Consider the following 14,738-nt stretch of genomic DNA (forward strand, 5'->3'; position numbering starts at 1 on the left):
GAAGCAAGGGAGTTCAGTCATTGTTCTGCAAGAGACCTAACAGCATGACATACTGCTTGAATGACCATGTAGTAATGGTTTATGAGTAAATAGATTCTGAAAAGATTTATTAAGAGCCAGTATTTGTTCAGTTAGTCTATACCGACCGCCGTTTTAATATGTGGTCAAAGCAAAACTATTCTTTGTTAGATAGTTTTATCCTTATTACAATGAACTTGGATCTCCTTTATGTTCTTCTCTCTGCTCTCTTGATTCCTAGAATGATGTGCAAGATTAGACAGGATAGTAATAAAGTTTTTCACTGTCAAATGTCGTTCTAGCTGTTAGTCCTATTGCACATACCAATTTTAGCTTGTCTAAGTAACATTCTGACCAGATGCATTTCTGATATATACTAAAAACCCAGTCTTACTGCACCTGATGGCTTGACTTTTGGGTGACTGAGCATTGCTGCCAGGGAGAATTGTCTCTTGCTTTGAAAATTCACTTATCTAACAGAAAGATGTCTGTGGGGAAGAACCACCCTTATGATTGAAAAAACCTTTCTTTGAGGTATTTTCATCATATTCTAGGATCCAGTAAAGATTTTCATAATGAAAATCCTTGACGTTCTGCTTCTACTTCAGCATGTAAGCCTAGTATCTGCTGCTATCACGGTACATCTAGCAGAAATTTGAACACCATCTATTGAGGTAGGTTGTGATAGGCTGTCTCATTTCCAGAGCTATCCAAGTTCCTCTTCATGCTATGCTGTCACTTATCTCTTAAGCTCTCCCTCACGATTGTGGTGTGTCTTAAAGGTCACAGAAAGCTCCTTCAGAATGCAGTGTAAGGTGCAGCATTCTGTTTTGCTGTCACAGGTGCTGCTGTCATTTCAGCATGAAGGGTAAGTGCCAGAACATTTTTATCAGAGGTTTTTAAAATGTTCTTTTGTAGAGACAATGGTTACTGCAGCCATATTCTAAACTTATCCTGAAATTTCAGTGATTCATTTGATCTGCCTGTCTTCCCAAAATTGTACTTGGCATAAGAGACTTGATTTATCCAGAAAAAAAGATTTTCAAGCCTTCCCTTTGTGAGTTTAGTCACTATTTCCTGGCAGAGAGCTGAGATAATATATATCATGCCAAGAAGCTGCAAGTTTGAAAAGGCTTAGTTGAGTCTCACTTACTGTTGCTGCTGTTATAAATTTTGTTAAAACTTAATTTCTGTTTTCTTCCTTCTTGCATTTCAAAGAAAAGTAGCCAAGTTATGAAGGTGGATTCATAGTTTCCGTTCAGCAAGAACTTCACTTGCTTGTGAGAGCTTCAACACAGAGAAGATAGACAAGATAGACTTAAGATATAGACTCTGTGGCCAACTGCTGTGCATTGATAATTCTAAAAAAAGATCATGCTTCTTACTTCAAGAAGGGACAATGAATGAGATGAGGGAGGCTGGTGTCACTATATAGCAGTGTAAAAATTATATTCCTGTAGTGGCTGATGATATACCTGGATACTGCTCTTGTTTCAGCTAATATTTTAGGCCTTTAATATTTTGAGCCAATTGAGTATGAAACTCTACAATTGCTTATTGTATTATTGTGGTTTAAAGCAAGAAAACCATATGCAAATGCTTTTGCAGGCAACTTTATTTACTTTACCTGAATAATTGATGCTATGGCAAATGGGAGAAGGTGCGATGCTTACAGTTACATATGGGATACAAAGCAGCTAGGAAGGCATATTGAAGAAGCAAAGAACTAGTAGAGCAAGATTTGAAGTGTTACCACAACATAGCCAAATAGGTCCTATCTTCTTCTGAAAGAATGGGATGAGGTGTTTGGCATACAGAGTCTCTGCTCTCTGTAGTCATCTCCCAAAGATACCTTCTGCCTGTCAAGGTTGCCGTCTAATCAGCACAAGGAAAATAATAAGCAGGCTGACAAAGCCTCATTTTACACATGAACTGTGAAGCTGAGAAGCAACAGCTATTTTTTGCTACTGGTTATCTCCCTCTCTTGGTTGAATGTTGTGAAAGACTCCAGTGTCAGAAACTTCCCATGTGCTAGAGTGCAGCCATATGTTGTTTATGAGAACCTGAATGTCTTGTGTTAAATTATTTGAGAGGATCAAGTCCTTCACACAGTGTTCTCACATGTTTGACCATATCTGGTCATCTGATGCTTTACTTGCCCAAGAAAATGTCTTTTAAAAAGCCAAAAAACAAAACACCAGTAAATTGCAATGTTTTGCTGGTGAGCCATTGTCCAGTTCCTAGTGAATATTTAATTTCTTCAGCTGAGCAGCTGAATATTGATCTTTTGATACCTTATTCAGGACAGTAACTGAACTTCTGAACAAGTTTGGAAAGGACACTTTCCTGCTCTGGCCATCAGTCCATGGTCTCCAAGCATTGGGTAGCTCAAAAGGTGTTTCATTGTTGCTTGCTCCAAACCAGCTTTTTTTTTTGATGCTTTCTTGTGCAACCAGTTTTCATCTAGAACTCTTTCAGTAGCAGTCATCAGGTTTTTTTCCTTTCTGGAGAATAGTGTTGATTTATGGTTGGATCCTGGAAAGTACTGAACACAAGATCAAAGGTTGTATAGCTGAGCACCTTTTATCTTGGCTTAATTCCTTTCAGCAGCTAATGGAAAAATATATTTGCTGACCTCGCTAATGGATGTGACTAATTAGAATATGTTTTTGCAAAAAAGATCCTAATCTATTAACCAAATTAGTCATATTTCATATAGATGCTATTAATGTGAAAATATTAGATGTTTATATGTATGTAAATGTTAAATTTCTCCTTCCCTTAAGTACCATAATAATTTCTAATTACTTTCATGGGATGAGACGTTCACAAAAGCTGAATTTGGCTCTTAAGAACCTATTCCATATATGCAATGTTAAGAAGTAGTCTATACTGTTGGAGAAACAGGGTGTGTTGTATACACATCCAGAAGTGTGTAAGATCAAATTCTGCAAGTTCTGTCATGGCTGGCCTGAATATAGATCAGTCCAGTGTTTGTGTGTTGGCTTTTTTTTTTTTTTTCTAGTAGAAACCTCCATTTTATCAAGACAGTTTGTGACAAAAGAAGTTTATGCTTGTCAGACAAGGAAGACAGAAACTGTAAAAAATGATCTTCCTTCAATGTGTGAAATTGCATGTGAACAAAGACTCTTGTTTCTGTAGCAATATAAGAGTAAATAATAAAATCTCATATTTGTATATGAATAAAACTTGATATTAAGTAGTGTAACGCTAACCCAATTTGGATGGCCTGGCAGGAAATAGAGGTTAAAATGAGTATGGAAATTGTTGATTCTGATGAGAAATTCTAATAATTTTCCCAAATTCCAAAATGCCTGTTCTCAAGAAAGATGAAGAGCTCTTAAAGAATCCAGTTTTTGCACTAGAGGATCATGGCATATTGACACTCAAAGTATGTGAAATGTAGGTGACAGGAAGACTTGCTTGAGAAAAAATAACTGAATAAGTGGTGTCCTGCATTTATTTTGTTTTACCTTGCAGTAGTTTGTGTGGATGTACCTATACACTTAGTGCAAGGTGATAGCATTGTACTTTGGTTCTTTTGTGCCTACAGGTATACTAGGTTGTTTTTGATTTGCTTATTTTGGATTTAAATTTATTCCTTCTGGGTTGCTTCTGATTTGTTTGGTTTGGTTTGGGGTTTTTTTGTTTGTGTAGTTGGTTGGTTTTTTTTGTACAGACAAGGGCAAAGGAGTTTGACTGCTGCACATTGCCCCCTTAAACCAAATGAGTCATTTTGTGTGAGTTTGGTTCAGCTGACAAATGTATTAGTGACAACTTAAGCTCTTTATCTACAGTGTTTCTTTTACCATCTTGCCTTTATGCTGTCTCAGAGATAATGCAATGTATGGCTGTCCTTAAAATACAAGTCTCTTTCTTTGACTCTCATAAATTAAATCCTATTAAAATCATAGCTGTATTTTCTATCTAAGCTAAACATTATAGAAATCACACATTCATTTACATTTTAATAAGGGTTTTGAAGCCCCTGATCCATCTTAAAGTGAGTATGTAGCATTTCTGGAATCAGCAAGTTCTGTTTCATCACATCTCTGCTGGACACCTGACATTAGCCCTTTTTTCAGTTTCTTTGCGTGGGCTGCAGCTGAATGTCAGCAGGGACTCCCTCAGACAGCCAGGCTATTGCTTCTGTCATGAATTCAGCAGAATCTATTTCCCAGAAACACTGCCAAAAAATTAACTCTTTGAGAATGGGAGAGCATAATTTCCCATAGTGACCAAATACTATTCTAGCATTTACCATGGGATCTCTTTTGAGCTTAATGTGGTTCATCCTTTTAGGAATTCTGGAAACACTTTGATTATGAAGACCATAAGAAGAATAACCCCGTTAGAAAAGTTTGTGATTGTGCATGCAGATCTGCTGGCAAGAAAAGCATCTTTAAGTTCTTTCATTTTTTGGTGCCATATATTTGAATTTTCCTTCTGACATAAAATGCACCATAATTATTATATTGTTATTATAACTCACTGTGTTCATGATGAGCTAAAGACAAAGTAAAGCAGGGTTTGTAGATGCTATAAGTCTATCTATTTCAGATCTGGAAGTGCTTTTGTAGCTGAAAGCGTGTCTCTTGAAAAACTTCAAAAGTAATTGTTTGAATAAAAGACTAGGTGTAAAGTAGCATATTCAGAACCCTAGTTTTTGGTCATTTAAAGAATTATATCTGACTCTTTTTTTTTTTCTTTATCCTGGTTTGTACCCTGACAAATAAATATGGAGATGTGATGTTGTAAAAAATGCCAACCTGTCTCATGTCTTTCCAAGCACTTACTTTTTCAACATGAGGAACAGCTTGATCACTGAGCAGGTTTGCAGAAAAATACAAATACATGCACATGAATCTGTCATTCAGTACATACTGGTTTTCTGTTGTTGTTGTTTGTTTGTTTGTTTTTATTTGGTGTGGGTTTTTTTGTTAGGACTCCAAAACTGAAAGTGATTTCCCTGGATAAACCACTTAGAATTTAAATCCATGAATTAAGGAGAACTTAACCACAGAAGTGTTCAGTGCCTAGCTGCCTTCCCTCTGCTGCAGTTCTCACAGTTCTAATTTAGGCATTTAGACTTCTTGAATTAAGTATTCAGTGAGTTATGTATCTGATTACACTATTTAAAAATGCAATATCCGCAGTGTGAATAACCTAAATCAGGCAACCAAAACCAAACAGACAAATGTGTATTGGAATCTTAAACACCTTGGTAGCTTGGTAGGTCAAGCTCTGTCTTGCAAAGATGAGTTTTAATTTAAAAAGTATGTCACAATTTAATCCTTTCTTTCAAAGTCTTGCCAGCAGCAATGGCTGCCTGCTTTTGATCTAAAATGTTGGGTTGGAATACAAGTTTTGGCTGTAAAGTATCGATTAAATTCCTTCTTCTGTCTGTTAAGATGCACATCCTCCACTTTCTTTGGGATGGTCTGTCTATTCTTAATTGTTCCACCAATTAGAGTAAGAAGCTGTGCTCTCCTGACTGTTTTCTGTCTGAGCTACTGGAACTTAAAATATTTCATGCAAAATGGAAAAGCTTCAACAAGGAGAGATGAAAAGAGCTGCCTGCAGCAAGGTTCCCAAACTCGTCAGAATAGCAACTGCTGCAACAACAGTGATGTTTTGTGAACCAAATATAAGGAACTTTTGTATCATTGGCTGTAGTTGTACCATAGGTTGGAAACTACAATCTGCCATGTGTGGGAAATGTGAATCCTGATAGGTTGAGGCAGAGTCATGTTCTGCTACTTAAAGATGTAAATTTCGTACTGCTGGATGAAGGGCAAACTATCCCTCCATAGAGCCCAGTTAACAAACTTAAGTTGCCCCATGGAAGTAATACAGGCAGAGGAGCACTTGGTAAGAGGTTATGTTTGAACCTTGACTTTTTAGGATTTACATTTGAGGTGGACCTGAAGGGGCTTAGCTCTCTCAAGAGAAAACTGCAATGAGCATAACCAGCAAGAGACTTTCTAGAGAACTATGCTTACAGCAATATTTTGTGATTTGTAAGTGTGGTTATAATTTCTAGGGAAGCTTTAAGACCAATTTTCATTACTTGAAAAAGAGGGAAACCTCAAGGTTGAAGCAATAAGCTTCAAGTAATGTACAAGTTCAGCGTCATTGCTTTGGCTTCAATTTTGTTCCCTTTATTAAATTATTTAAGAAAATCGTGGTTGATACCATGGAGAAATGGATGAGAAGCTAGAAAGGCTTGCCTGGTCCTTCAGAGGGAAAAGGGTGTTTTCTTTGAAATTATATAGAAGACAAGCTATGTTAATGAAAAAGTACTTTATTTATAATTCCAAGTAATAAAGGGCATTGTTCTCTTGTTCTGAAAAAAAAAAAAAAAAAAAATTTGGAAAGCAGAGAAAAGAATCCATTTTGCATACATCTTGCATGTTAGAAAGAAGTGGGTGTTGAAAGCAGCTTTCCAGTTAACCTTGCACATAATTAAGTTGGTTCTCAGCTCAGCAGTTCAGAGAACAGTAATAGCAATTCATAAACTTAGTCTTCTCCCTTCCTCTTGCTCCACCTCTTCATTTTTCTCAGGAAACTAAATTCAAGGCAGTTGCTGACTATTTATGTCAGGTGTTCCAAACTCTCTTGTTGTTACTTAACAGACTGATGTAGACCAATACGTTATGTTCGTCACTCATCTCATGGTTTAGCACTAGGCCTGCAGTTAAATTATTTTCTTTTCACACTATGTTTCTGAATCATGTCAGAGATTTTGGTTTTTTAAGACAAAAGTTGTATGGGGGTTTTTCAGACTTTGGGGGAGAGAATTCTTGTAGGTCTGAGACACAGTTTTTGCCACTGTCACCTGAAATGAGATTTCACGGCCAGTCAAATGGTAAAAATGAGGCAGTTTGGTTGTGGTGATTTAGTCCATTGATGTTTATAAATAACCCAAGTTTGAATCTCAGACAACTATGTGTGGAGGAAGTAATTTCATTTAATAGATGATGTGGTTGTTCAGAAGAAGCTCTTTACTCGCCTGGGAGAAAGGAAGTGCTGAAGTAGCAGTATGTGGAGAGGCAGGTGGAAGCATGTGGGAATTTGTTTGTTAGATGGAGGAAATGACACACAGCTGGTCTTTGGATAAGTGGGACTTCTCAAATAAAAATGACATTAACTCGTGTGTGGAACTGTAAAGTTATATCTAGCAAGGTTATTGTTTAAGTTTAATAAAATTTAAATATATTCTCTCACTGCTGTGGTTGTAGTTCTACTGACTTGATTGCTGTTGTATAGGCACAGATGAGGCAAACCTTTTTGTGAGGTTTTCTCACAAATAGTAGGTTTTCTCCTACAGCTTTGTCAGCATACATTAATTAAACAGATATAGTATTTTTGCCTGTCTGAACAACAGCATGTTTGTGGTAGTGCCTTAGTTTTAAGGCTTGGAGGTTGTCTGACATTCTCACTTCAGTTGTGGATTGGAGAAATGAAAATAAATGAAAACTGAAATATATAATTTAAGCAAATTTCTATCTTTTTAAATCCATATTGACTCCCTTCAAATAATTCTTCTCTTGTGCTGCTAAATGCTGACTTGAAAATAATTCTGACCATCCACCGATACATAAACACAAAGTACCTTTTAGAGCAATTATCCCCTCACCTAATATGCTTTTGCTGTGTTTTCACACAGATTCTATAACCAAAGTATAGTTTTAGGTTAGTAACTGCCACATATTGTGTTATCAAAATCAAAGAAAATGTGATTACAGCATCCTAAATCAATGATTGAGCTTTGCATTTAGGCTGATTTCAGTTTAGGCTTATACTATAAATGATGGTTCCATTTTTTTCTCGACCAGCTCCTTGACTACGCTTTTCAACCCCTACTTAACACCAGGATCAGCACTGGTGTGGTCCCATTGTCAAGGGGATCAGAAATCTAGCTGTAAAGATGTTCTCTTTGGTTTTGATATAGGGTTGGTTTTCAGCCAGGTAAAGTTTTGAGTCAGTTGTAAGTGGGAGCCACTTAAGGAAGGACAGGGCTGTTCTTTTTGGTGTCAGAGAGGACTCAGCTAAGCTGTTTGTGAAACAGCATGTTTCATTTTAAAAAGGTCTTCTTAGGCTGTAAAACAAAAGGAGGGGAAGAACTATGTCTAAAGTACTGACCTCTGTAAAGAAAATGGGATTGGAATGTCATTATGCAACAGTTCTGTACAACCAATCTAACAGTTAATGTTTTCAAAAGAGGTTTAGGGCAGATAACCGTGCAGCAGTTACTTTCTGCTGTCTGTTGTCTTTTCATAGATTCACAAGATGGTTGACACTGGAAGGGACCTCTGGAGGGCAGCTGGTCCTAACTGGTACTGTCTGACTAGTCCTAGTGAATAGTGGAAGTAGCTGTACTGCAGACACTGGGTTTTGTAATGTAAGTGTAGATCCCAGGGATCAGGGATCTTGTTCACATTCAGGCTAAATTGTAAGCATTTGTGCTACTCTTAAGGGAGTAAAGATGTATCGCTTGGTCTGTATCTCATCCTTGGTAATCAGGTATTTTTCCTGTGTTGCTGCTACTCTGTTATTGTCTTAATAGTCCTGTCTTGCAAAGAAAACAAATCTTTATGTAAATATGAAATGAGGACTTTTTTTCTAGGCAAACTGTGTTTCTCCAATACTATCCCACTCTATTAGCCCATGGTATTAACAGACATAATTTATTGTCTTGTACTGCTGATCATTTGATGTACTTCACATTCTTCTTTGTAAGGTGGAAATCCTGTTCTGTACTAAAATCCTCATGCATGAAATTGTATGATGTGACTTGTCTCCCCAGGCAACATATACACAGTTTTCTATAGTTGTAGATATTTCTGACATGCTGAAATTTCTTCTGTAAGTCAACAGGAAAATCTGTGCTACATGTAGCATTAGTGCTGAAGACCTTGGTATCATTCATGTCTGATTACATTTTATTATCTGTTATATAAATTCTAATACTTGCATGTCCCTCTGATTTGTCAAGATAGTAATTCTAGTATAGGACTTCTTTTGCAGAATTCTTCTATAAGGTTAGCAAACATTTGAGAAAAACAGGTATTTTAAGCTCTCAGTTTACTGACAAATGCCTACTGACGTTATCCCATTTGAAGTAATGTTTCTGGAATTAAGCAATGACTTCCAGGCATAGAAGGAAGGACTTGAAATTTCTGTAGCCTAACCCAGTTCCACCTCAATTCTGCTTTTAAAAAACATTGGTGTTTTAGTGTTACAGTTTCCTTAGTTGGTAGCTCAGGGGGAATGATGTGGCTCATTATGTTCTTTTTATAACTCCAGTGGAGGGAATCCTCTGATTTTATTTATTTATTCTTTTAGCATATGCAGATGACTATCCAGGCTCTCCAAGATGAACTTCGGATCCAGCGGGACCTGAACCAGTTGTTCCAGCAGGACAGCACCACTAGAACCAGTGAGCCCCTGGTGGCAGAGCTGACAGAGGAAAACTTCCAGCGGCTCCATGCAGAGCACGAACGTCAGGCCAAGGAACTCTTCCTGCTACGTAAAACCTTAGAAGAGATGGAACTGCGTATTGAGACACAGAAACAGACCTTAAATGCACGTGATGAGTCCATCAAAAAGCTGCTGGAGATGTTGCAGAGTAAAGGTCTGTCAGCAAAAGCCACTGAGGAAGATCATGAGAGAACAAGACGGTTGGCTGAGGCAGAGATGCACGTGCACCACTTGGAGAGCCTTCTTGAACAGAAGGAAAAAGAAACCAACATGCTGAGAGAGGTAAGTGACCAAAGCTCATCTCCAAAATTAAGCCTTTCTCTGTCTCTCCTCAATTTCACAACTGTAAGGAAACAATCGTCTGTATATAAGCTGTATTTTACATTGCAGACTTGACAGAGTTTGTACCTGGTTTAAAAACTTCTTTATGGCTTCCTTGCAAGTGCCTTTTGGGGTTTTGTGCTTTAGGCTCCACTTTCCCCATAGCCTACGTATGAAGCTCTGGAGGTGACTTGTCACACAGACTTTAAATTCATTCTTCCATTCTATCTAGTTTGAGACAAAATAGCTACCTGTATGTAGGAGAGAGCAGAGAGAAATCTTTGCAGGAGTAATGGATGGTTGCTCTATGGTTTCCATAGAAACAGTTGCCTTGCCGTGAAGGGTATTTGATAAAACTATTAGTTGCCCTGGATGCACAGCCAACAAAAAGATTACTTAAAGGGAAACTACTGCACACATAGTAACCCTTTTCACCAGTCCTTCTGAAAACAGAAAAGAAAAAACATTGTTATATCTGTATTGCACCTTAGAGGAGTACAATGGCAGGCACTCTTCCTACTTAACTTCTAAAAGAATACAAATTCAGCATGTGGTGGATGCAGACACACATATATATTTTCATCCATATCATAATGATAAGGTTTTCTGCAAAGATTAATTTACATACTACATTCTGTAGATTGAATGTGTGAATTGATAACTATACATGTATATGTAACATGTATATACATATAACTATATATGTAGCATATGCATCTGAATACAATGGCCTGTTTGGCTCATTGTACGTCTACTTTGTGTTTTGGCTTTTTTTTTGAAAGCCTGACACATACACAAGGTTCAAGCCCCTTTCCTAAGAAGCCAGAGAAGCAAGGTCTAGCACAGAGTTTTAAAAAATTAATGTTTTCAGCAAATAAGTACTTCTTAATGCCTCTTATTAATATGTTTTCCATGTCCTGACCCATTGTACATATGCTCTTGCAAGCATTTATATAAGAAAGCTAGAGCCCACTGAATTTCTGAGCCAGATTTAGGCCAGATTTTTATTTATTTTTTTTTAGAACAGTAATCTCTTGAGTGTCTGGAGTGAAGATAATATGATTCCAGAGCTTCTACACTACAATGTTTCCTTTATTTAGCATCCAGTGATAATTCTGTTCTAAATTTTGTGTCTATTTCAGGAAGAGCCCCAAATGGCTTCCATTTGATTCTGCATTAGGTCCAGCAACATAAATGAAAAGCCAGCAGGAGCTGTGTAATTTTTTAGGAATGTAGTTATTTTTGCTTCTGCTACTGACCAGTAGATGCTGAGAGAGAAGAATTCTCTTTTCATTCACACGTCTTGAGATCATCAGTTGTCTCAATCATTTAAGTCTTTACGGTAAAAGGTTTCCTGGAGATGATAGACTTTGAAAGTATGAATGCTGTTTATCTAAAGTTTAAAAAATAATTACTTGCTTCTCACCCAGCTCTGGTGCATTGAGAAAGGTAAGCTGGATATCCTGTAATTTGCAGCTCAAGCCATTGATATGGTGTGGGATCCAGCCTTGAAGCTGAGCACCCTAGTAGCCTTGGAAACATGGTGCTGTGTGCAGATATGCCAAAAATATCTCCTTATGGAACTGGGTCAGATCAGGAAGAGTTTTGTTAATATCCATGTGTTGCCATGAGCTTGGAGCTAACTGAACTCTGAAGAAAACCAGGGGATGTTGCTGAACTATAGTTGATTGCATATGACTCCCTGAGCACCAAGTTGGTCTCTGCAGGACTGGTTCACAGTTGCTGTCACTGTTTTCACACTTGGAAGTTGTCTCTTTGCAGAACTTCTAAGGTGTGTCTGCATCACTCTCCTCAAGTAACCTATTATGTGTTCATCCGTATTTCCATAGTTTTAGGTTATTTTTGCCCTTTGTTTCTTCATATACTGTGGGGTTTTGAGCAACCTTGAAGAAATCAATCTACTTGCTTGATTGCTCAATATCTAGCATTCCCTGTATCTGGAAAGGCATGCTGAAGTCTTCCTTAAATACAGCTGTTTAGGAAGTATTAGGAATTAAAAAAAAAAAAGTATTAAAAAAAATTAATTAAAAAAAAGGTATTTAGGAAGCATTTATACCTTATGTTTTAACACATTACAAAAGTTGAGTAAAAACTGTACTAGCAGTTTTGACCATCTTAGCTAAAGCAAGCTGTGAGATGTTGAAATCCACCCATACAGTTTCTGACATTACAAGTATGTTAGACTCCTGGTAAAATTTTTTGCTGGGAACAATAATAAAGATCTGCAAAAGAAAGCAAAAAAGGTATTTCTTAATTTTTCAACTTTGAAGCCTACATGTAATTTGAAGCATGATGTTGAGACTCAGGGATGCTCATCTGAGACTGACAATGTGTGTACCAGCAGTCTGAAAATTAAATGTGAATTCATTGATTCCTTCAGCTATCACTGCTACTGTAATTGTACTAAGCATTGCACTTATTTCCTAAGGAAAGGAATTTAATATTAGAGTCCAGATTTGTGGTTCTGATGAGGTCATAACCAAGGAGTAGATTTAGTGGTCCAGGCCAATGTTTCATTTAGTCCAGCATTCTGTTTCACATAATGGCCATATGCAGAAACCTAGGAACAGGATAAGAAGGAAGGCAAAATTGGTACTTTTCCATAATGCTGTCCATACTCCCAGCCATTTACAGATAAGGATTTTTTTAAACTATTTGTGACTTGTCAGTCAGATCCAGGGACGATCCATAGATCTGCCATTCAAATACATGGTCAGTGTCTTCTTGAGCCTGTATAAATTTTTGCAGCTCTAGCTTAATTTGGTAACTGGCTCTACAAGCCTGCTCTCCATTGCAGGAAGAGCTTGCCTCATTGCTTTGGAGTTTGAACCCAGCTCCCAGGAGTTTCATCAATAGACTTGCTCTTGCACTGGAAGACACAGTGACTGTCATTGAGACTCAGTGCCTCTCACAATTTTAGATCTGTCATATATATATACTATATTCCATAACCTAGATACAGGAGACTGAGAAAGTGCTCTGGGAGATGATCAAAGCTACTGCAGAAGATCAAAGCATATGACATAGATACCTCTCACTATCCGTCATATCCCAAGTTTTCCCTTTTTCCAGGCTGAAAAGTCCAATGCTACCTAAATTGTTCCTCGTACAGAAGATGTGCAGTAGCTTTGATCATCTCCCAGAGCACTTCTCAGTTTCCTGTATCTAGGTTATGGAATATATACTTCTGCAGATAGTGAGAGGTATTGTCACGGTTTAACACTGGCCCGGCAAATAAACCGAATAACAGATGCTCTCTATTAATCTCTCTCTCCTCCTTGATAAAGAAAGGAGAGAGAATAAGGGAGAGAGACTTATGGGTTGGAAACTAAACTACACAACTTTAATGAAACAGTAATGATAAATAGGAAAAATTACTAAATATATACAAATATACAGGAAAATGGATACCACATTCCTTCCCCTTTTCCCCCAATAACTCTCACATCACCACCGAGGCTGCAGGGCAGCCCTGGGAAAGTCCAGGCTGGACTCCTGGAGTCGGCAGCAGTCAGGAACTGGAGGCAGGAACACACAGATATGGGCTGGCACGGATCAGGAGCACAGGCAGACGAACGAATGGGATCCTTCCAGGATGCCGGGTGAAGGAAGGGAAATCAGGAAATCCGGAAATCCAGAAGTCTGGCTTGGCCCTCGTGATCCCTCAAATTTATACTGAGTATGACGTGTATGGGATGGAATACTCTGTTTGGTCAATTCTGGCATCTATCTTGTCTGTTCCTCCCCAAAGGAGGGCTCAGGTGGGACCTCTTTACTCCTTCTGGAGGCTAAAATGTTTTCCTCAGAGCTGAGCAGTGTCTTTGGCTCTGCATTCCAGTCTCTAGAAGTAACTATAAACATCAAGTGTTATCAGTCCTAAAAGCACACACTGTCTGAGAAACTTGCTGTTAATTTCAGCAAGTGCAGCTACTTACAAGAGACTTAGCTAAAAGTAAAAGTACAAAACAGAAAATCACCTTTATCCTGGCCCAAACCAGGACAGGTATCTTTGTAAGAAATTTGACTCTCTCAACCTTTTCCCAAAAGTCCAGAATTTTAAGAACTTAAGCAATCTTTCTATACTAGTTCATAGCAAAGGTCCTGTATCCAGCATAGTGTTTGTTTGGCAACTCAGTGGTACACTAATGCAGATGACAGTCTCCTGTTAACTTAAAATAATGAAAGATTAAATATCTCATTGAACATCTGAACATAGACATAGATCTGGATCCCCTGCCCTCAGCAAATGACAGTGTGGCTGCATCACATTCCTCTACCCTTAAACTTCATATCTCATAAAAAGATGGTTGCTATTTTGAATACCTCTTCTTAAGCATTAATGAAAATTATTCATATAATTGTTGGTATTTTAGAATTAACTTTCAGAAACCAGATTATTATCATACCAGCAAGAAATATTTGACGAAATCCAGCAGCTGGACTGGAGCTTCCAGAATAGTTCCCCAAGTTACATTCAGTGCCACCTCATTGTTCCAGGCTCACCTGTTGCAGAATTATCAGGGATGGCAGTGACAGCACATAGATCTAAAGATAATGAAGCCTGCTATGCTCTTTTTGACAACCTCCCTGCTTCCTTCCCCAAAATGCTTGATGCAGTGTGTATAAATAAGTTTTTTCAAAGCTACACAGGGTAATAGATAAACCAAATATCAGTGCAATTTATGGCAGAATATGATGTGATTGTATCATACGTGGAGTACTTTGGGCAAACTGCGTTTTGTAAGGACAGTCTAATATAATTACACAAACTTGGTTTAACTTTTCTCTTAAATTGTTTATTACTCTCTTCAGGAATTTATGTCTCAAGAAAGAACTGAAATCACACACTTCCAGTGTCACAGTCAGTGAAGAAG

At 37.8% G+C, this 14,738-nt stretch overlaps 1 protein-coding gene across 1 annotated transcript in view; it reads left to right on the forward strand.

The window, feature by feature from the left end:
* The window catches only part of ERC1 (ELKS/RAB6-interacting/CAST family member 1), a 277,653-nt gene that overhangs the window by 48,063 nt on the left and 214,852 nt on the right, over window positions 1–14,738 (forward strand). Inside the window, 1 exon segment of the mRNA XM_030447002.1 lies at window positions 9,388–9,804. Within this exon segment, the coding sequence (XP_030302862.1) occupies window positions 9,388–9,804 (417 nt within the window).

This window comes from Calypte anna, chromosome 1 (assembly GCF_003957555.1).
Source record: "Calypte anna isolate BGI_N300 chromosome 1, bCalAnn1_v1.p, whole genome shotgun sequence".
NCBI lineage: Eukaryota > Metazoa > Chordata > Aves > Apodiformes > Trochilidae > Calypte > Calypte anna.